A 23,505-nucleotide genomic window follows, 5' to 3' on the forward strand; every position below is an offset into this window, starting at 1 on the left:
GCTGCCAGGGTCCTGCCACCAGCTCGAGCCCTTTCACCCTGCTGCTCTGCTGGAGGGCCTGCCAAAACAAACAAACAAACAAAACACAACCACAAGACACGCAGACAAAGGTTACAGCCCATGTGGGAGGAAACGAACGCTAACCTTTCATCTTCCAACTCTTTACTCAAAGCAGGAAAACAGGTACGGTCCTAACAGACATATCAAAGAAATTCACTGTATGCCAGAACAGGAAAATCTGTATCAGATACCAAAATGCTGCCACGGTCCCCGAGCACAGCCCTTTTCAAGGCATCACGGAGATTCAGCAAGATCATCCAGGTCATAGGGGACAAACAAGCTCGTATCAAAGCTGCACACAGCTTGTATCAAAGAGACTTGACAAAGAGCAAAAGAATACAAGGACGGCTAAATCTCAGGAGAGATTTAGGAGAAAACTGAAAACAGGGAGGCATCCTTTGAAAAAGTTTAATTAGACAACTAACGAAAAGAGAAAAGATTGCAAAACAACACGGGAATATACAAACAGCGCTGGAAGCCAAAAGCGGCCTGAGTAACAGCTTGCAGAATAGCTGCTCTCTCCACGCCTCTCCCTGTGCACACTGAAGGGTTCCTACGGAAGAAAGGTTTTCTTCTTGGCGTGGATATCAAAGAACCTGTCTCAAACTGAAACGATACAGAACAAGTTTTGAAACAGAAGCAGAAGTAACAAGTCAAAAGGCTCACGCAGCATTTCACTAAGGAGTTCTCAAGTAGCTCACGGATAGGCTACGTTTTCATTTTTAACTCTCTTGAAATTGTCTGTAGGACAGATGACTTGAAATGTGACTAATAGGCCCGGACTTCTATTTCAGAAGCGTCCTACAGAAATTGCCAGAGCAGGAATTCCCACATTAAGGAAAATAACAGGAAGTAAGAAAAGAACTAGCGGACACTTGATTAAGAAGGCTTAATTAAGGAGCGTTAAAACAGCTTTTTAAAGCGAGGTCATACTTTATAAAGTAGAGCGTATTTTCGTGTTCTTTGAAAAAAAGTGACACACGCGAGGAGATAAGAGTTCATTTTAAAAAGTTACCTGACTATTTCAAGTGTGTTTTGGAAGACAGAAGACAAAAGAAAGAATGGGAGTAACCACGTTCCATGGTAGAGGAAGGGTCGCAGTAAGATTTCACCTTTACTTTTGCTGTTCACCATACTTGTAATAGTCTGAGACGTGGGGTTACAAGATGAAAAGCTTTATAGCTGATACAAATTTATTGCAGTAGGACAAAGTGAAAAGCGCTGATATCGCACTTTTTCCCAGAAAGGAACTTCTCGGAAAAGGAGCTAAGTTTCCTGGTGGACGCCAACTTGAACACGAAACAGCAATGTGCCTTTGCTGCAAAAGCAGCTGAGGGTATCCTGGGTGGCATTAGGCAAAGTATTGCCAGCAGGTCAAGAAAGGCGATCCTCCGCCTCTGCTCAGGAACGGTGAGGCCGCACCTGGAGTGCTGGGCCTGGGCCTCCCAGTACAGGAGAGACCTGGACACACTGCGAAGAGTCCAACGGAGGGCCACGAGGACGGTAAGGGACTGAAGCACCTTTCCTATGAGGACAGGCTGGGAGAGCTGGGACCGCTCGGCCTGGAGAAGAGGAGGCTTGGAGGGGATCTCATCGATGTCTGTAAATACACGAAGGGAGGGTGGAAGGAAGACAAAGCCAGACTTTTCTAACTGGTACCCAAGGAACAAAAAAGGAGGCAACAGACACAGGCCGAAACATAGGATGTTCCCCTCCTGTGGTTTCCTGAACATCAGTAAATACTTTTTCGCTGTGAGGGTGACTGAGCACTAGCGTAGGCTGCCCAGGGAGGTCGTGGAGTCACGGTCTTTGTGAGGTTTCAAAACCTGTCTGGACGTGGTCCTGGAAAACCAGATCTGGGTGGCTCTGCTTGAGCAGGGGTGTTGGACCGGGTGACCTCTGGAGGTCCTTCCGACCTCAACCAGCCTGTGATTCCTTTGCAGCCGCTATGCAACCAAATAGCAAGCACAATTCAAAGCAGATAAACGTGAAGAAATGCAGAGGCAAAAGGGGAAATCAGGCCTCGGTACTGCACATAATCCTATGAAAACATCACCCCAATGCTCATCAGCGTCGAAGAGCAACTTACACGTTTAAGCTTTTGGAAAAGGCCTAGGAAAGGCAACAAGAAACATCACCAGTCTAATCAAAACTCAAAGTTAGCCTTGCTATCTCATAAACTGAAGGTTCATTTGCATCTTGGATGCTACACAGAATTTTATTTTTGCCTATCTTAAAAAGGTCACAGTAGAATAAAAACAGTTTCAGCCAAGAGAAACAGGGATCGCCAAACTTTTGGAACAGTTTCTGTAGAAAAGGACTAAGAAAAAACCTTTTTCATGTGACAAAGAGACGATGAGGGAAAAGACGATGTCTCATATCATAGAAGTTGAACAGAGATCGATCACCCGTGTTCTCTTTCCATACAGAAGGCGGGGGCATCAAAAGCTAGCAGGAAGCAAACTTCAACGCTCCTCCTGCCCACAAACACACACAAAATAAAGGAAGCAGTTCTCCACATAGTGCTAGCTCCAGAGTTTACGCACAATACCTAGTTAAGGCTCGTGACTGCTGTGACCCACGGATGCTAAGTGTTTACATGGGTTCAAAGGATATGGCCGATTTTTACAAGAAACACATTAAGCGTTTTTATACTCAAAGGCATTGGCTTGTCTTAAAGTGCAAGTCACAAGTATCGCTCTATACTCGTTCCATTCTGCTAAGACCACCGATCTTTGGTCTGACTTTCTGCGGCCCTTGTTACATTGTCACAGCAACACAGAGGCAGGAAAACATTCCTGCATACGGTAACAAAAGACCGAGTCATTAAAAGAACTTACGACAAAAACCCAAACTACACACTATCTTAGTTCAGCCGTACATTCTATATGCACGCTTTCACCCTGGAATCTTCAATAATAGATGATAACCTCTAAGACTAAAAGCAATACAAATTCTACCCAGTTCTTTGAATGCAAGTCTGATGCAGCAAGTCATCAGCTGGAAGGAACCCGAGCAGAGGATTCAAGATGTTCTATTCCAACATTAAAAGTTACCTTTCAAAAGCCGTTTGTCAAGCAGAGCGTAGTTTCCCATTTGTTGAACAGGCAGGCCTAGCCAAATTTTGACCCTAAACTTCCAGGAAATCTCTACAGCTCCCAATGTACATGTTACTTCCGTACTCACCTGCAGGTTTTACCTCTGAAAAAAAAGTTCCAACTTTCTTCCCTTCCACAACACCTGTGATGACACGACCCGAGATCTTTGGGTGGGTTCCACTTGCAATCACTGCAGAGGTGCCTCCTTGGAGGGCCCACAGAGCTGCTTTCACCTGCGATGAAGGATAGAGCCAGTTCCCGAAAATGCATTTGTTATTTGAATCCCCATGCTCAACACGAATTCTTGCTCCACTTTGATCACTTATGTTTCCCACCTGGGATTTGGTTCCAAACGTCACCGATTGTTGGTCTCCTGGGTAGGATATGTCAGTGAGCTTTGCATCATCGGATCCAGGAGGGCTGTCAAAGAGTCCTGAAATGAATAATAAAAAATTGTTAATGTTACATATCTTCTGTTCCAAAGCTCACCAGGGAAAAATAACTAAAGCCTTTGAGGCTAAAAACCTGTATTCCACTCTACAGGATTCAAAACTTCCACTGAACCCTCCTTTTGTGGAACTGAAAGGATGAAACACTAACATGCAGGCTCAAGATGCGTAACTTCACCGGAATTGTAGCTAGTGTGAGGAAACAGAATATCCACATGCTGAATAGTATCACGTACGCTGGGAAGTACCCACACTTCAGTGAGGTTAGAGAGAAAACCGGAAAGAAGTTTCCAGCTTTTATACGGTTCAGAATCAGGGCTGACACACAAGAGTGCACAACTGAACAAAGGACAGTCCTCTTCACCTAAAATCTCAGATGATATTCCCGAATGCTGTGTTGTACACTGATAAACCAGGCAACTTAGAAATATGTATAAAGGCTAACTATTGAGTTCTGCAAAGAAAGGACACAAGACTATAGACACACACTTATTCATTTTAAATAAATATTGTACTTTTATTTAACTATGTTCTGAGTTGAGCGATACTTCTGTTTACCTAACATGTAAACCCTAAACTCTACCGCCAAACTTCCCAGAAGTTCTATGCGAACAAACACGTCACAGATTAAAGCGCACAAGTGAAGAGTACCTGAACTCTTCCTTTACAGCTTGGGAAGGAAAGGACACTTCTTTCCATAAAGAAGATACCACAGCAAATGAATAAGCTGTGAGGAAATGGGAGCGGTGTTTTCGTTTGTTTTTTATTTTTATTTTTTTATAAGTTGTTTGGACTACCATTTTTGTTATTTTTTTTTCCTGAGGCAGTCATTTCAACTAGAATCAACCATGAAATCCATCTGAAACAGCTGGAAGAAATTGTGGTTATGAAAAGCCAACCTCCTTCCTTCTCGGGGCCTACAATATGGACCAAAGTCCAGAAGCCACCGAAGGAAACACGTCTGGAGATGATAAAAAGAGTAAGTGATTTTGTTGATGGCCTGGTGTGAAACTGTACCTACCACCTTCCTCTTTCCAGAAAAGTACCTTCAACATCAACAGGTGACAGACTTCACGGCAGCACAGCTCACAAGACTAGACCACTATCAGCCACACGTCTGGGAGACAGAAAAGCTAGCAAGCTCCAGGTATCTGGAAAGCAATATCCAGGACATGTAAAGTACCCATAAATCACTGAAAGACAGAATCCACTGCCGGAAGAAGCAAACGATTGTAGAATAGCGTTCGGCTTATATGCAGGGAAAGACTATGTATTTAGAATCAGGAGCGTTACTCATGACTATATACAATTCCGAGGAGCTAGCAGAAGTACCGTAGCGTCCACACAGGGCGTGCCTTCCAATCCTTTTACCGGCTTTGTTGCCCTCCTCTGTACGCTTTCAGGGATCTTAACGTTCTTTTTATATTGTAGAGCCCAGAATCGCACACAATATTGAAGGAGAGGCTTCGCCAACGCTAAATACAGTGGGAGAATCACCTCTTTTGACCAGCTGCCTACACTGTGTTTAATATATCCCAAAATGCTAGACGATAACCCGTGCTTCTGAATCCTCTAGCTATCTTCCCAGGGCCCTGAAATTTATTTTGATTGAACGCAGACTTCTTGCTGCAAACTTGTTGGTACCCACGTGAAAGAGCAGGAGTAGGGAATAATCTGAAGTTTGAACTAAGCTCGTAAGCTCGCTAGCAATGTCCCTGATCCAAGCCCCAGGCAGGTAGAAAAGCTCTCGGTAAAGATGGTCTGGTCTGCAGATGGGAGCCTCTGTTCCCTTCAGAAGGCAGTCACCTGTGACTATAACCTGGCACTATTTCTTCACAACGCTGGCCTTGATCTCTCGATCACTCTACAATTCCACGAAAGGAATTGCCTCCCAAGTCGTTCTTGACTGACCGCAACTAGCGTTCCATAAAGCCCTGCAAGCACTTGTTCATTGTTTCTAGGATAATTCTTAAAGCTGAAGCGGGACAAAGTTTTGTCCACAAAGGCCTTCGGGGAGACTTCTGAAAGGAAAACCAGGCCAAACCAAAAAACTAGGAACAGCAAGCGGCGTGTACGTCGGTTTTGCTAACAGAGTAACACTAACGTACTAGGAATTTCCACGTTCTTTGCCCTCTACCTTGAAAGTGTCACCCAATTCTGTCAGTGTTCACCATCAGCTTCTTTTTTTTTTTTTTTTTAAAATTTCCACATGGACATCTGAGAAAAACATTTCGAGTCCCCGTCATCGAGGGAGAAGAGGAGAGGAAAAAAAAAGAAAAAGAGAGGGGGGTGGGGAAGAAGCACAGCCATTCCTTTCTTCAGTAATGTGAGCAAAAAGCTCAGGCGCTCGGCAACAACAGAATCGTAGAATATCCTGAGTTGGAAGGGACCACCGAGGATCATCGTTAAGGACCACCGAGTCAAACAACGCGCTTTGAAAGACAAAACACAGAAGAACCTGCACGTTATTTAATCTCAGCTGTAGAGTCACGTGTATTTGTACCCGCTCATTCCTTCACCTGCCAGTTTATTGTGCTACAGACGTTACAGAACACACAAACTGCAAGGTTACTACTACCTTTTGTAACCGATGCGACCTTTGGTAGGGCTAGCCGTCTAAGAGAGCCACCAAAATCCCCTTCACGCCTGGATTTCACCCGGAGGTCGCTGCGACTTACCCGGACAGCTGGGACAGACGGGCTGCTCTTTCTCCTGGGAAACCTGCGACTGCAGCACGCCAGCTGCAGCTTTCCTCCCTTCAGCTGCCGCGCCACCTTCGCTCGGCGACAAACCCCGCGGGGGTCCCAGCGGCGGGGAGCTGCTTCTGCCCTGGTGAGCCGCAGGGAAAGGAGAGAGCCGGCCGTCAGCGCGCGGGGGGAGGAAAACCTCCGAGGCGCAGCCCGACGATCGAGCGCAGCGAGGACCCGCGCCCGGCCGCCGCAGCCCCCACCCCTCCCGGCCCGACGCTCCGGGGAAGCGCCCCCGAAGGCTCTCGCTCGCCTCACCGCCGGCAGCCGCGCTCGCAGCCAGCGGCAACCTGCGCCTCCCGGCGCGCACGGCCCGGCCCCGGCCCCGGCCCCGGCTCGGGGAAAGACCGGCCGCGCGCCACAGAACTACAGCTCCCAGCATGCCGCGGGACGGAGCAGTCCATCCGACCCAGAGGGGAGTCGGCCAAGCGCACGCAGCCGCCCCCCCCCGCGCCGCTTCGCCCCCCTCTCCCCCAGCCCTCCGAAGCCCCGCGCAGTGCAGACCCCGCCGCACGCCCGGCCCGCTCCGCTCCGCTCCGGCGCCGCCCCCGCCCCGCACAAGGGCCGTTTCCGCAGAAGCCGCCGACCGCGTGGCGCCCCAACCGCCCGCCGCCTCGCCCCCTCCCGGCCCGGCCCGGCCCGGCCCGGGGCGGCGCCGACCACCAACCTCGTTGCGGCACCGCGCCGCGGCGGCCCGGCCCGGCCCGACAGCTTCCGCCCATAGTGCCGGCAAGCCCTGCACGGCACCTCCGCCCTGCGTTCCTCCGAGCCGATCACGGAGCGTTTCCGCCCTGAGTTAAGGCTAGCCGTGACGCCACATCCGCCCTCACGGTCCAGCCAATCACGGCGCCGCTTCCCTGTGGGAAGGCGACCCTGAGGCTGCCCCCGTGCTGCCTTTTTATTTATTTATTTATTTATTTATTTTTAAAGAAGGCGCGGGTGTTCTTGGTCCTCTCTCGTCAAGTCTGTCTGCGAGAAACATCTCAAATAATTTTCTTGACACGCGATCTTCTCTGAGGCTATTTTATTCGCGGTTGCAGTGGCGGGCGTCCTGCCGATCAGGAGCGCATTGCAGTAAGCACAGCATCAACTTTTAGTCCCTGTTCCCCGACACCTGATCCCCTCCCCTGTATGTACCATGTATGTACAATTTTACTTCTTTTTCAACCCTTTAATTTCTCCCTTCTTATTTCCTTTTTTTTTTTTTTCCCCTTTCTTATGTTTCAGGAACCTGTGATCTTTGTTTTACCGTGCCCACGCTGCTCAACCTGTTTTTCCTCAAGCTTCTGCCTTATTTCGGAACAGTGAGGCCGCCTACTGTCCGCTTACCCACGTGGCGTTTCTCCTCATTATGACTGCACAACTACCTCGGAATACAGAAAATTAGTTCTCTACTGCAAAAACACAACTTAGTTTCTCACAGCTCCCTCCTCTCCTTTCCTTACTCCTACTGTTGTTTTTGCACCTCTTCACGTACCGCGCTCTTGAGTTTCTCCAACGTTAAGGCGCAATAGTCTTCTTCGGATGTCACGGGGGATGGGAGGCGTACAACGCCATTATTTTTACAATACCAACAAATAGTTGTTTGAGCCAATTCTGTTCAGGTAACCACGAAGTTAGTTTCTCCCACATGTTTCTAAATGCCCAGGAACTGTCATCTTGAGCTACTCTATGTAGGATCTTTCCCCCCCCACGCCCCCCAGTATACCTTTTTTTCCCCCCAAATATCAGTCAAATCCGTCCCGTTTGATCTACATCTATACAGCAACTAGCATTAATTACAGTGCACGCTCCTCCTTATGAGGTTATTAATGAATCGAATACTATTCGATTCTACGGTGCTATTTTTGCAAACTTATCAAACTTATTTTCTAGTTCTTCAGTTATAGCGGAGATATTTACAATAGCTTTTTCTAATTCACCCACCCCTCACCGAGGTAAAAACCACCTTGCAAAGCTGTGAAATACTAGAGAATTTTACTAGAGAATTGTCTGGAGTCCGCTTAATCCTGCGTGTGGTCTCAAGGGGGCTTTGGCTTTGTGGGTCTTCAATAATAGTCACGTTTGGAATTACTGCCTCCAGGGTGCAAGCTCCCTTCCATCCCAGGGGCAACACCTTCCTGGCTTTATTGCCACGTAGCCAGTACCACCTCTCGCCATTTGGGACAGGCCATCCAGGTGCAGGATTCTCACGTCGCATCTGGCACGCGCTATGTATATTAGCGCTCCTGTGGCTACCATATTTGGTGCAGCGTGGATTATTCCCTGCGTGGATAATTCCACACCCAGGGTCAGTACTATCGCCCCCTGAGTTTCTATCACTGTTGTTTAAAAGGCACCTTCGATAACGCGGTATATTGTAGCCAGGATTACGCGCAGGGAGCGTGAGAAACACTCCGTAGCCAGTAGCTTAGGCTCAGGCGAGGATCTCAGTGAAGTAGTAATTTATTCGCGATCGCAATGGCACGCGTCCAACAAGCAGGAGCGCGCCTACTAGTCACACAGTACGGTTTATGTACTTTCTTTCTCGACGACCGGGACCCTCCCCTGTTTCCCCACTGACTGGGTATTCCAGGTTCACAACCTATCCGACGCTTCACAGACACTACGTGGCCTTCAGTTGCCGGCCTGTTCAATTTCAAATTTCTTTTGACTTTTTTACTGTTTGAAGCGGTAATGTTTCTTCACTGATCTGACTTGACGCCGTGATTTTCACCTAGCTGCTCTGAGGGGTCCGGTTGTCTGCATTTTACAAGGTTGTCCGTTAAGCTTTCTTATCACTGCGAGCCTATCTCAACACCGCATTCCTTCCCTCTAAACAACGTAACTCTGCAAAAACAACATTTTTATTCCCACAATTCCCCCCTTTTCTTCTTTATAAACTGTTGATTTTTGCAAAACTTTTCTCTGCGGTGTAATTTGGTAGATCTCTTCCTCTTCTTCACCTTCTTTGCTTTCCATCCCCTCTAATATCATCGCCTTACGTGAGTAAGGTGGTGGCTCCACGGTCATTTCTTTCGATAGTGCAGTTTCAGTGAGCCGCTGTACTAGTCCTTTTACACAGGGGATAATGCAACAACCAAGGGCCGTCAAAACTCCTGATACTACGATCAAGGACGCAGATACGGACGCTAGGATCCCTTTCCATTTACCAAACCAAGATTCCGAACATCCCGCGAAGGAAGGGCCGGTTCCTAATTACTCTGCCAATTCACTGGCAAGGGCGGGAAGCCCTTGCAACGCTCTAGTTACTGTGCCATCTGGGGCAGTATTGTTGGGTATAAAAGTGCAACAATGGTTGCTCAGTATCACACACACACACACCCCTCCTTTCTCCGCGATCAACATATCTAATGCTATTCTGTTTTCCCAAGCCATTTTGCTGGTGGCATCTAGTTGTTCAGCGATTTCTCTTATCACATCCCTTGTATGATTTATGAATATCTGCTGACTATAATAAATACTCTTATTGATTGTTACCCACCAGAACAGCGACTCAAACCCTGCAGCAATGTGATTCCTGGCTTTCTGTTCATCGGGAACTCCTCTAGGCACCCCAACAGAATCTATGTACACTCTATCATCAAATGACATTCCTGAGCCTCTTTTACTTCTTCTGTGTATTTGTGATGTTTCTCTTTCAAATGCCAGGGTGAAGGGTATAGCTAATTGAACAAGTGCAAAAGTGCCTCCCCAATTAGATGGTAGGGTGGACCATAAGATCTTCCCTCTGCAGTACCACCACAGATCTGCCCTGGGGATCTCAAGTCTTGAGCAGTTTCCCATCAGGTCCTTGGTAGCATTCAAGGTCCTTGTGCACAAGGCAAATTCTCCCAGATGCCGGGTAGCGCTCACACCCTGCCGTGAGAGGCAAGCTGCATGGTCACCTGTAGCTGTAGAGAATGCAGGGGGAACCCTGATATTGCTATCACGCAAGGAAGGGAACAGCAAAGAGAGAGACTTACAGGCCTCATTTCCCCAGGCAGTCTTTTCTTGGTACAATGCAATCATACATCGCATCCCCTGGGAATCCCTGGTCCACCCCAATGGGAAGGGCACTATCCGGGCAATCCGTCGTCCCGAGGCACAAGCATAGCAAGTGCTACGGTTGAGACTCTGGACAGCATATTTGACCCATTCTATCCAGGCATTCACATCCCCATACCCTGTTTCAATCTCAAATGTTTGAACTGCCACATTTCAAAGAGAGCCTCCTGTTTTCTCTCCTGTTTTCTCCTTGAGTTTCTCCCTTTCTCTGATGGCAATAGAGGATCGTTTCCATACAGCTGCTCTCAATCTGGCTGTTGGGTGTCTCCCAGTTACTTGTTCTCTCTGCTCAGTTGTCATTGGGCATTTAAATCTCCACAAGCTAACACCTCACAAGCATCAAACATGACAGATTGTGGTACATAACCCTCTGTCACATTCACCCCTATTTTGACGGGGTATCCCATCTTACTATTATCTGGTCATGCCTTTTCCAAGTTGCCAATTGACCAAGGCCTTCTCTGAGGCCTACAGTCACTAGAAACAAAATTAATAGTTGATTTTTCCCGGTCATTATTTTTAACCCTTAGGTTTCCAAATAATTACCAATACAAAGAGTAAGATATATGTACCCTACTACTAGAACAAAAACCCCTTGGGAGCACTTTGATTCGCTATAGGCCAGTCCCTTCTCTCAATCACAAGTCACACTCATTAGTTACCTGTGAAAATAAAAGGTTAGTTTACAACTGTAAGCTTTTATCCTGCTCACAGTCCACTACAAGATTTTTCTCTTCGATTTCAACTTCCAACAAGTCTTCTGTAGGAACAGCTTCCCAGGTACTAGGGTCGACGGATGCCTTCACTCGAGTATAGTGAGTCCAGCCTTTTTGTGCAGTTCTTACGGCTGTTTCAGTGGTTAGTAGTACTTGGAATAGTCCTTCCCATTCAGGCTGGAGTTTTGATTCTTTCCAGGTCCGAATCAGGACCCAATTTCCTGGTTGATGGTGGAGAATGGGGAATTCCAAAGGTGGGGTTTGAGCCAACAACCCACGGGTCCTGAGAGATGACAAAGAAGAGGACAACCCCAGAATACAGTTCTTAGGAAACTTCTCTTGTTTTGAATTGTGGTATCTCATCCCTTCTGCCCAGATAGGGGAATCCGAACAGCATCTCATACGGTGAAATTCCTATATCGTTTCTTGGTGCTGTTTGAACCTGGAGGAGTGCTAAAGGTAATCATTCTACCCAAGGAAGTTGGGTTTCTAACACTAACTTAGTTAATTGCTTCTTTAATGTCTGGTTCATTCACTCTACCTTCCCAGAAGAGGAGGGGTGCCAGGGGGTGTGAAAATTCCATTGAATCTCTAAGGCCTGCATTAGCCCTTGCAGTACTCGTGAAGCGAGATGACTTCCGTGACCTGAATCAATGTTTTCAACTATCCCATATCTAGGGACTATTTGCTCCGGTGATACCTTAGCCACCGTGTTCGCAGTGGCAGATACCGAGGGGAAAGCTTACACCCATCCGGTCAACTAGGACAAACAAGTACTTTAGTCTCCCTACTTTAGGTAACTCGGTAAAGTCTACCTGTATGCTTTGGAAAGGTCAAATCCCTGGCTCCCGTCCCCCTCTAGATGGGTTACGGATGACCTTTTTATTTACCTTTTGACATACGGTACATCCTCTGCATATTTGCTTCGCTACAGTGTATACTCCTACACAGACATACTTTCTTAGCACAACATCACACATTGCTTGCACCTCCCAGTGACTCTCTTGATGTAAAACAGTTAATATTTGCCTCATTGGTGCTTTATTCAGCATTTCTCTCCCATCAGGGAGTATCCATTTTCCCTCAGACTTCGTGGTGCCTGATTCCTTAAAAAAAAAAAAAAATCTCTCAAAACTTTTTAATTCTTTCTTAGTTTTCAACAATTCCCTGAATCCTCTCTGGATTTATTCTTTGTTTTCCCTCAGACATTAGATGCCTTAAATACCTGACTTCTCCTTCTACATATTGTAATTTCTTTTTCAATACTCCCGAGCCGAATAGCTTGTCAGTAGCTTCCTTCACAACTCTTTTCTCCTGTCCTGACAATAAATGATCATCTACATATTTGTAACAGTAATACCTCCTCGGGAGGTTGTAATTGCTCCAAAATCTGTTCTAGAACTTGCCCAAATAAATTGGTGGCCCTGTAAACCCCTGAGGTAAAACTGTCCATCTGTATTGTTGCTTCCGCCCCCATTTCAGGGTCTTTCCAGTCAGAGGTGAATAGATCTTTGCTCTCAGGACCTGAGAGCACTCCATTAATAACACTGTTATTCCAGTCTAACAATTTGCTATTTGAATGCCCAATTTCATCATCAAATCCCTTCCCTACAAGTTAGTCCCTGCCTTTGGTACATACAGTAATTGCCCAGTAATCATTTTATCCCCTACTCTCAGCCTGGTATCCCCCAAAAGTGGGGCTGTTATCCCAGCCCCTTCTACCCCCATCACTTTTAGGGTTTCATTAGTTAATTTAATCCCTGATACTTTACAAGCCAGTAATGATCTAGCTGCCCCAGTGTATTGGGTTCACATACCAAGGTTTGGGGGGGGAGAGGGGGGGTGGAGCAGGCTGCCCCCCCCCCCCCCCCCCCCCATACTTGGGAAACTGACCAAACATCACAGCAAATATACCAAAACTTCTAGACTGTTACTTAGATAATGCCTTCATCCTCTTTCCCTGCTCATTCAACTTCAAACAGCTCTGTCAAACACTACATACCCCACCTTTAACACCTTCAATAACCCTTTTTAACACTTCTATCTTTCTCCAGCCTGTACTTTCCCATTTTCCTTCTCTCCTCCTTCTTCCACTCTGGATATTCCTATTTGAAACGGCCAGCCTGGCCACACTTCAAAGCCTGTCTTTCCTTGCCTGCTATTCCTTCATCTCTCTTCCTCTCCTTTCCATCCTGGCCCTGACTCCCCCAGATGATTTTCTTCCTCTCTCTCTAACCCTCTGCCTCACTACCTGCTACACTGTCAATACCATTAGTTTCGCTCTCTGCTTTTCCTTCTCATCTCCCCTCCCGATATACACCTCCAGGGCCTCCCGCAGGAGGGCCCCCCACAGTGACTGTTCACTACAACCCCCACCTTCTGGAGCTTTTTCTGTGTATCTTGCCAGGCTTTAATCACAAAATGAACTTTCAAGAGACCTTGGGATACCAGGTCCTTGGGATTCATCCACGAGTACTTTCCCATTCTGACCCCAAATCTCTCATATGATTTCTGTGTTGTGCATTATTATTATTCCAGCCAGGATCAGCAAGGATCCTACTAGTTGTTACCTCACAAAGAAGGACGTACCGATCTCTACTTGGAAACGCATCAGTCCATAGACTCTGACCCACCTAAAGACCCCTGCAACTGACTGAAGCAAAAACAAAGCACTTACCCCAAACTGCAGCCCAGGCAGAATGAGCTCTCTGATGGGATGCCTGTGACTCAATTACCATTAGGCCCTGCCTGGAACCCAAAGCCAATCACCTGGGAAAGGGGAGGGGCAAAGCACAAGAAAGTAGAAAGCAGAAAGAGAGCAGGAGAAGCAGCAGCTGTTTTTCTTTTCCTTTATTTTTTTCTAGCTTATCTGAACAGCATGCAGAGTGCAGACCGGAGAACTGGCGTCTCTCTAGAAGCAACAATACCAATGCTTTTGCTTCAGCTTTGAATATTGAAATGACAATATGAGAAAGCAAGTTACTGAAGCTAACTGGAATTAGCTCAACTTTTCTTCTGCACAGGAAGAAAAATCTAGCAGCATAACAGATTACACCCCAAAACCAAAATCAATGTAGTAACATCACTCGCAGGAAAAAATGTAGTAAATGATGTAGTAACATCACTCGTGGCCCCGAGGCGCCTGCAGTACCCACTTTTCGCCACCAGGTGGCGAAGAGGGCGCCAGGGGGCGCCACAGGGTATGCGCTGACCGAAGGCGCCTGCAGTACCGGATTTTCACCAGCAGGTGGCGGAAGAGGGCATTGAAAGCCGGCACCGCGCATGCGCGGCGCCGGGGCGCCTGCAGTACCCACTTTTCGCCACCAGGCGGCGGCAGAGGGCGCAAGGGGGCGCCACCGCGCATGCGCGGCCCCGGGGCGCCTGCAGTACCCACTTTTCGCCACCAGGCGGCGGCAGAGGGCGCCGGGGGGCGCCACCGCGCATGCGCGGCCCCGGGGCGCCTGCAGTACCCACTTTTCGCCACCAGGCGGCGGCAGAGGGCGCCAGGGGGCGCCACCGCGCATGCGCGGCCCCGGGGCGCCTGCAGTACCCACTTTTCGCCACCAGGCGGCGGCAGAGGGCGCCAGGGGGCGCCACCGCGCATGCGCGGCCCCGGGGCGCCTGCAGTACCCACTTTTCGCCACCAGGCGGCGGCAGAGGGCGCCAGGGGGCGCCACCGCGCATGCGCGGCCCCGGGGCGCCTGCAGTACCCACTTTTCGCCACCAGGCGGCGGCAGAGGGCGCCAGGGGGCGCCACCGCGCATGCGCGGCCCCGGGGCGCCTGCAGTACCCACTTTTCGCCACCAGGCGGCGGCAGAGGGCGCAAGGGGGCGCCACCGCGCATGCGCGGCCCCGGGGCGCCTGCAGTACCCACTTTTCGCCACCAGGCGGCGGCAGAGGGCGCCAGGGGGCGCCACCGCGCATGCGCGGCCCCGGGGCGCCTGCAGTACCCACTTTTCGCCACCAGGCGGCGGCAGAGGGCGCCAGGGGGCGCCACCGCGCATGCGCGGCCCCGGGGCGCCTGCAGTACCCACTTTTCGCCACCAGGCGGCGGCAGAGGGCGCCAGGGGGCGCCACCGCGCATGCGCGGCCCCGGGGCGCCTGCAGTACCCACTTTTCGCCACCAGGCGGCGGCAGAGGGCGCCAGGGGGCGCCACCGCGCATGCGCGGCCCCGGGGCGCCTGCAGTACCCACTTTTGGCCACCAGGCGGCGGCAGAGGGCGCCGGGGGGCGCCACCGCGCATGCGCGGCCCCGGGGCGCCTGCAGTACCCACTTTTCGCCACCAGGCGGCGGCAGAGGGCGCCACAGCGTATGCGCGGCCCCGAGGCGCCTGCAGTACCCACTTTTGGCCACCAGGTGGCGCAGAGGGCGCCAGGGGGCACCACAGCGTATGCGCTGACCCAAGGCGCCTGCAGTACCGGATTTTCACCAGCAGGTGGCGGAAGGGGGCATCCAAAGGCGCCACCGCGCATGCGTGGCCCCGCCGCCTGCAGTACCCGCTTCTCGCCGGCAGGATGCGTCCTGAGGGCAGCAGGGACGGCTTCCCAGACCATTTTCCCAGAGAAAGCACAAACGAAAACAGCAGAAATTTGCACCCCGCGCCGCCTCAGGGAGGAAGGGTCTGCCTTGAGCAACGTGCCGCTCACGGCTGGGAAGCTGAGCGGCGGCAAGCTGTAACAGTACCTTTTTTATCGGGACAAAAAAGGCAGGGAGATAATAACAACGAACCCAACGCGGGCAACGGGATGCTCTGAGCCCAACGACCACAACTCCCGGCTTGCTGGGGGAATGGTGCTCCTGGCGGCTTGACACTGCAGACACCATGGAGCCAGCCCCAGGCTTCCCCACCTGCAGCCCAGCACCCGCAGACCTGTGCCTGCCACCCCATGCCACCCCCGCCTGGGCTTTCCTTGCCCCAGCCGGCAATCCCCCGGGACCCGGCCTCCACAACGCCATCGCCTGCCCTGGGGGTCCTGCCGGGAACCCCCAGCCCCCTCCCCACTTGCGCCTCTGCAAGCAGCCCCCACCCCACAGAGCAGTCTCCCCACCCCAGGGAGCAAAGACAGCAGCGAGCTGCCCTCCCCGTCCCACAATAGGCAGCTGCCCCCCCACCTGGCAGGGCTGGCCCCGCACTCCGGCCGACAGACACGGGGCCACCCCCCCTCCATACCCACCCCGCTACGGAACCTGCACCCACACACAGACGGCGAAAGCCACTTCCTGGGATGGCAACCACCAAAGGGGGCACGGGCCAGAAAGCAAACTTTATTAAACTGCTGTGCAGGACTCCGGGGAGGGGGGCTGCGGTGGGGCTCCCTGCCCGGTCGTTCTCCCCTTCCCCTGGCGGGCAAGGCAAAGAGCGGCGTCCGTCTGTCCGTCCCTGCGTGGGGAGCGGATGCTGGAAGTGGGCTTCTCACTGTCGCTGCTTTGGGTAGTTGCAGAGTAATTGCCTGAAGTAACTAGGCAAATTAAACTCATATTCACCTTTTAAAGAAAGCGTACAGCATCGAAGCTTTCAGGGTGGAGGGCAGCTGCGCTACCTAAGCGTTCCCTAGGCCTCCAACTTTACGTGCTATCGCACTAGGGGAACTCGGTGTGCTGACTCCAAGGAAGGGGAGGGAGCGTAAAGCGGAGTGGAAACACCACGGATAGGCTCTGCAACCAGATGGGGATCCGATGCTCTCGTGCACACTGAGACCCACTGATAAGCTGAGACACACTGATAAGCTGCACCTTTGCTACCCTGAGCCAAGGACCTGTCATGTTTTTAACAAAACACTGTACTCTAGGGAACTTTTGCTCATTCTAGTATCGTCATAATACCAAAACACACCTCCATCCCAAAAGGTCCGTGCCTCCAAGGGACGACCACCCCTCACTGAGGGCGTGCTATGAATTTCTCAGACCCCTTACCTTTAAACAAAAGCAAGAAAACTTTTCACCAATCATAACCAAGGTATGCCTGACGAGAGTCACTCAAGCCCCACCTAAAGGAGAGAAAATAATGTAAACTGTCTGAAGTGAAAGGGGATGTTAGGGAAGATACCATCACGAAGGATACCTTTCTGACTTCTGGGATCAGTCGACGGGCTGAGCCTCTCTTCCCCCTGCCACCCTCCGCACTGGGACTCTGTGGGGTAACATTTGAACACTGCCCTTCATTGCATTGTTCCCAGCCGTGACAGTTCTCATTAAACGTGACTAGACCAAGGGCGTGCTACATTATTTAGGTGAATCCGTGACCATGATAGGTCAGTACCCTGAATCCGACCGCAACTGTAACAGTTACTCAGCTATGCCCCTTAACGTGACAGTATTTCATAGGGAAAAACATTAAGCCTAAGATTTCCCATGCCTAAGGCCCTAGGGGTCAGGCAGAGAAGGAACCCGAGACTCTTAGCTATGCAACTCCTGAGAATCGCAGCTTACAGTTAGTCACTCACTGTCTTCCGGTCTCACAGAATGAGGCAGAGGTATAATTAATTCCTTCTCCATCTCTCTGGAAAGAGCTTTTCTCCTATCTGTGACAAAGGAAAAAAAAAAAGTTGCGATCATGGGAGTCATTACACAAAGCCACAATCTGTGAATTCACTACTACAGTTAAGATCATTTTTAGTCAAAAAACACCTCGGCAGCAATGTTACCACTGCAAACAGCGCGGCAAGAAAAATTCCACTCAAGGTAAAGGAAAGGGCGAGCTAAAAGGACGAATGACGTGACCAAAGGCAACTGCAACAACCATCTGGTAGATGGTTGTCCACAGCCCTTGGATTTCATGGTTGTCTTTCCTGACAAATGAATCCTGGAAGAACAGAAAAGATACACAAGGTGTCCTTTGTGGAGCCTTTGGGGAGACTACTGAAAGGAAAACCAAACCAAAAAACCAGGGACAGCAAGCGGCGTGTACGTTGGTTCTGTTAACAGAGTGACACTAACATACTAGAAATTTCCACGTTCTTTGCCCTCTGCCTTAAAAAAGTCACCCAATTCTGTCAGTGTTCACCGTCGCCTTTTTTTTTTTTTTTTTTTTTAAATTTTCACGTGGACATCCGAGGAAAACATTTTGAGTCCCTGTCATCAAGGGAGAGGAGGAGAAAAAAAAAAGAGAGGGATGAGGGGGGAAGAAGCACAGCCATTCCTTGCCTCGGTAACACGAGCAAAAAGCTCAGGCGCTCGGCAACAATGCGCTTTGAAAGACAAAACACAGAAGAAACAGCACGTTATTTAATCTCAGCTGTAGAGTCACGTGTATTTGTACCTGCTCATTTATTCATCTGCCAGTTTATTTTGCTACAGACGCTACAGAACGTAGAGACTGCGAGGTTACTACAACCTTTTGTAACCGATGCAATCTTTGGTAGGAATAGCTATCTAAAAGAGCCAACAAAATCCCCTTCGTCGACAGCCATCTGAACAGCCTGGTTCGATACGCTCACAGAGAGACCCATGAAAAATCCACCCTTTCTTTCAGAAAAGTAAATAAATACATACATACATACGAGACGGTAAGGAAGAAAAGCTGAACACACGGGATGCAGTCCTTTGCCAAGGGGCAGATCCAACATCAGCACAAGGAGCTTTGGGGCATGTGAGTGATCATCTACACCAGCCATTGGGACAAGCCAAACGCACGCACACGAGCCTCGATTAAAAAACAAACAAACAAACAAAAAAACCCAACACGTTAAGTTCCTTTATAGCTTATGGAAGTACCAACCTACAGCTTAGATGCAGTTGGATTGCATCAGCTTAGGGACTGCCTCCTTCAAAACGCACAGGGCGGTGGGAAAACCAGTCTCGAAAACCTGTTGCCTAACAGGAGACTGTTGCCTGCTCCTCCACAGGTTACATTCTTCCAAGCATCGTCCTGTTCCTGGATTTTACCAGCCACAACAGGATGGTCCCACTGGCATGAGTCAGGGACGCTTCGCACGGGGTTTATTTGACGCTGAAGTAAGTCTTCTGTGGGTATAAGTAACGCAGCACGAGATGGAAAGTAAGCTAAGGTACCGTCTGCGGCACAACGCTTGTGCGATATTGGACCTGAGGGGACCAGTCAAAGCCTGCAATAATCGCTGAGCGGGTGGGTAAGTAGGGAGCCCTACGGGAAACAGAGCTTGTGTTCTGCAAAGCTCTTTTCCCGTCAAGAAGAGGACCTTTTCTATTCAGCGTCTTTACCGAACTTTAGGCTACTTCCTATTCGCTTTGGCAAGTTAGCCTCCATAGAAGCCAAGAGATTTTAAACTGCCAAGCACCATTTATAGTTCCTGTCCTCCGATGACAGGGAATTTCAATCGGGGCGCTAGTTAATAGGAAAGTCTGGCTCTGTTTCACGCAAATCAAGTACCTAACCACAGACAGGAGTCTGCAGAAAGAACGCTTTAAAAGATGAATTTAAAGAGAGGGATGATACTCACTTTTCCAACATTTCTGCAATGACTGTGGCAAAAAAGGCTGAACCAGGGACGTCTCTATCATCCCCTCTAGGATTTAGCAGCTCCATACAGTTATGGGTCAAATACCACAGCTTCAACGCAAGGCAGACCTCGAAGGTCACGTTTCTGTCTGCGTACCGAGTTCTGCTGGAAAGCCCCCAGCCGCTCAATTCCCAAGCAACTTTGCCACGGCCAGCGCTTACCTGGAGTTTTGCTTTCTCTCGCTGCTCAGTACGGGCTCAAGGCCTCTTTTGTTGCACACAGTTCAAGCAAAACTCTCGGGACATAACCAACAGACAGACAGACAGGCAGAAATCACCTCTCACGTCTGTCTTGACCGACCACAACCAGCGTTCTGGAAAGCCCCGCAAGCACCGGTGTATTTCTAGGACAACTCTGAAAGCTGAGGCGGGACAAAGGTTAGCCTCTTGTACCACAGACTGAGCAACAAAGAGACAGAGCTCAACAGGCCAATTCGTTCTAGGTCTAAGAAGCTACTACAGCTTGGCAGGCACTACGTGGCTTTCCTTTGCGCTTCCCACGCCGAGCAGTTCGCGCTTCTGCAAATTTGATTAAGCCTTTGAGCCTGGGCTGCAGGAAGTTTATGAGCACGCCTCGGTTTCACCCAAAGGTTGCTGCGACTTACCCGGACAGCTGGGACAGACGGGCTGCTCTTTCTCCTGGGAAACCTGCGACTGCAGCACGCCAGCTGCAGCTTTCCTCCCTTCAGCTGCCGCGCCACCTTCGCTCGGCGACAAACCCCGCGGGGGTCCCAGCGGCGGGGAGCTGCTTCTGCCCTGGTGAGCCGCAGGGAAAGGAGAGAGCCGGCCGTCAGCGCGCGGGGGGAGGAAAACCTCCGAGGCGCAGCCCGACGATCGAGCGCAGCGAGGACCCGCGCCCGGCCGCCGCAGCCCCCACCCCTCCCGGCCCGACGCTCCGGGGAAGCGCCCCCGAAGGCTCTCGCTCGCCTCACCGCCGGCAGCCGCGCTCGCAGCCAGCGGCAACCTGCGCCTCCCGGCGCGCACGGCCCGGCCCCGGCCCCGGCCCCGGCTCGGGGAAAGACCGGCCGCGCGCCACAGAACTACAGCTCCCAGCATGCCGCGGGACGGAGCAGTCCATCCGACCCAGAGGGGAGTCGGCCAAGCGCACGCAGCCGCCCCCCCCCGCGCCGCTTCGCCCCCCTCTCCCCCAGCCCTCCGAAGCCCCGCGCAGTGCAGACCCCGCCGCACGCCCGGTCCGCTCCGCTCCGCTCCGACGCCGCCCCCGCCCCGCACAAGGGCCGTTTCCGCAGAAGCCGCCGACCGCGTGGCGCCCCAACCGCCCGCCGCCTGGCCCCCTCCCGGCCCAGCCCGGCCCGGGGCGGCGCCGACCACCAACCTCGTTGCGGCACCGCGCCGCGGCGGCCCGACCCGAGCTGAGCCCGGCGCGGCCCGGCCCGACAGCTTCCGCCCATAGTGCCGGCAAGCCCTGCACGGCACCTCCGCCCTGGGTTCCTCCGAGCCAATCACGGAGCGTTTCCGCCCTGAGTTAAGGCTAGCCGTGACGCCGCTTCCGCCCTGGGTTCCCAGCCAATCATGAAGCGTATCCGCCCTCAATGACGGCTCGCCAGGACACCACATCCGCCCTCACGGTCCAGCCAATCACGGAGCCGTTTTGGCCCTCAGGGAAGGCACGCCCTGACGTCACTTCCGCCCTCGGTTCCCTCGCAGGTAACGGGTCTCAAGGTAGTTTGTTCCCTTTAAACAATAACAGAGGGCGGCTGTGCTTCAGAACGATTGCATTTCTTGAAATCTATAGGAAGCAGTCCGTGAAATATGATCTCGGAACCTCGCCTTTTAAGCATTAGAGGCAAACCTGCTATTTGTATGTGCTCCTTAGAAGCTAAACTGTCAGTCTGCAATTGTTTTACCTTTACTGCAACTCAGGACCGCACTCGGAGCGCTGACTCAATGCCGTGTGTGCTGTCTCCAGCTAGCTGTCAGGCGCACGCTGCTCCACGGAGAAGTCAAATTTCCTCTGAAATTGCTTACCCAAACCAGTATGGGACGCAATAGGAAACCAGGGAGGAAGCAACCTCTCCTCTGCACTCAGAGTCCGTCCTGCCGTCAGCTACAGCATGGGACAGAAACCGTATTATTCAGATGCGGAGGTATCAAAGATGATCCTCTGAAGTCGCATCGGAGAACTTGAGGCTGGGGGCTGGCAGGAAAAAAAGTAACTAACAAGACAAGCCATCCTAAGTCTGTAAAAAAAAATAGAAAAAAAGGAAAAAATAGAAAAAGGTCGGAGGGTGGGGGTGGGAAGGCAGTAAGAATCAGCCTGATAAAAGGTTTACAAATGAGATGAAGAAGAAGAGGACAAGGGGAGAGATTGTCTATGCAAGGCAAGAGACCCAGGAGGCAAAGGCTGAAGTCTAGGCAGGCAGACTAGAATGTGACGAGGAAACATGCTGGCTTTCTATGAAGAACAGAGCTAGCAGCAAGGAAGTAATAATGGCAGACGAGGGAGACTAGTGCCTTTTCCTTTCACGTGAACATACTCCCTTCACTAGAGCCTACTCCCCTTCAGTATGAAACGAGGACCAACGCTCACAAAATTCAGTTATAAAATAGGAAGCTGCCCTTTGGCAGTCTCTTTCTAAGTGCCCATACCCATCACTTGCTCCTCAAACACTTGCTCATATGTTAGAGAAATGCTCAATCAGTCTTGCTAAAAATACTAGCAGTGAGAGCCTAGACTCATCGCTCCACAAGCGAGTGAAAGCAATCATTCTGCCTCGGTGCAAACATGCAGTATCAGTATGGGACAGACCACTCACAGCCTAGAGCTTCTACTTTCTGTGCTAATTTTTTTTTAGCATATATTCTTAACAGTTGCGATTTGCTATTAGCAATCTATATCAAACATTTGATGTTTAATGGTAGCCTGCAACTCAGCTGCGTTCGGCATGGACAGGAAAGTGCTCATTGGTAGGAACCTCATAAATTGCAAGTTAAGCAGGGAACCTACGTTATAAGACACGTGCAGAAACCGCAGCACCTGAACGTAAGCTAACTCCTTCTCTACGCTGGGTATCAAAAACCAACCCTGAATAACTCTCGACATTGCAGAAGCAAGTCCCAAGAATGTGCCCGTAGAGGAAAAAAAATTGGGATGGCAACAGAATTCATTTCAGAAGAGTCTTTTGAGGCAAGACTTCTTGCAGCCTTCCAGTAACTCACCAACAGAAATACGCTTTTGTTATCAAAGACCTCTCTGCATTACAGTTTGCGACGTGCCAGTTTCACACATTTTCTAACCCAAGACCAGCTTCTCGATGCACCCCTCGAACGCAAGAGAACGGATTTAGTCTATGCTGCCTGAACTGTACTTTCCTCGGTCAGAAGGTAATATGGTTCGTTCCGGAAAGCATCATTTTTCAGTAACAACCTTCCCCACAGGGGCCAAACATCACGTTAACCAGCCCAGGAGATACTCATGCTATTTCATACATGACGATAACAGGGCAGATACTTGCTATATTCAATTCCTAAAGCGAGCCTCCTTTGGCAAAAGAAAACGCTATTTATTTATTTATTTAGATTTTTTTATTATTTTTTTTTAAACAATGCCGTGGGTTGCTGTTTTCAAAGGCCTCTCTGTCTTCTCTGATGAAGACATCTCTCATGTAATTATGGAAGCTGCAGCTGTTTCCACTGACAAGCTCTCAAAGTCCTGGGCTCACTAACCTGTGACAGCCGCAATATCCAATTGCAGGTGACGGAATATTCTAGTTCTGCTCATTTCCTTTGAGGCCCAGAAAAGCTCATGACAACAGGAGTACCATGAAAGGACCCATAATATTACCTTTATTTTCAGCTTCTTCTAAGTCCTTCTCGTTTGCCAAGAGAATTTCTTCTCTCTGATCACGTAACAAGTCAGCAAGACAACAATCAATCTCCGCTCTCTGAAA

General features: G+C 50.4%; 2 protein-coding genes across 26 annotated transcripts in view; both read right to left on the reverse strand.

Annotated features, from left to right (window-relative positions):
• Positions 1-78: 78 nt before the first annotated feature.
• LOC310899438 (uncharacterized protein) overlaps positions 79-23,505 on the reverse strand; it is a gene marked incomplete at its 5' end in the record, with an annotated part of 31,942 nt that continues 8,515 nt past the window's right edge. The window contains 2 exons of the mRNA XM_083835790.1: positions 79-1,660; positions 3,247-3,591. Of these exons, the coding sequence (XP_083691916.1) occupies positions 1,254-1,660; positions 3,247-3,591 (752 nt within the window). The 3' untranslated portion in view covers positions 79-1,253. The remainder of the gene's footprint in view (positions 1,661-3,246; positions 3,592-23,505) is intronic.
• LOC310898768 (uncharacterized protein) lies at positions 16,364-23,351 on the reverse strand. Of its 25 annotated transcripts, none has more exons than XR_014583654.1 (6): positions 20,931-21,909; positions 20,200-20,350; positions 18,614-18,760; positions 17,548-17,639; positions 17,180-17,248; positions 16,364-17,105 (listed from the first exon to the last, which is right to left on the reverse strand). XR_014583654.1 is itself a non-coding variant. In XM_083834220.1 (5 exons), exons 1-5 carry the CDS (start codon positions 20,648-20,650, stop codon positions 17,095-17,097), a joined length of 756 nt encoding a protein of 251 aa, XP_083690346.1. In that variant the 5' UTR covers positions 20,651-20,714; the 3' UTR covers positions 16,364-17,094. The 25 variants fall into 25 exon arrangements, 2 of the variants coding, with proteins under 2 accessions (XP_083690346.1, XP_083690347.1); XR_014583655.1 differs by having other exon boundaries at positions 18,618-18,760; positions 20,931-21,906; XR_014583668.1 differs by lacking the exon at positions 20,931-21,909 and having other exon boundaries at positions 16,364-16,568; positions 17,032-17,105; positions 17,562-17,639; positions 20,200-20,894.

This window comes from Anser anser (genome assembly GCF_964211835.1).
Source record: "Anser anser genome assembly, chromosome: 4".
NCBI classification, from domain to species: domain Eukaryota; kingdom Metazoa; phylum Chordata; class Aves; order Anseriformes; family Anatidae; genus Anser; species Anser anser.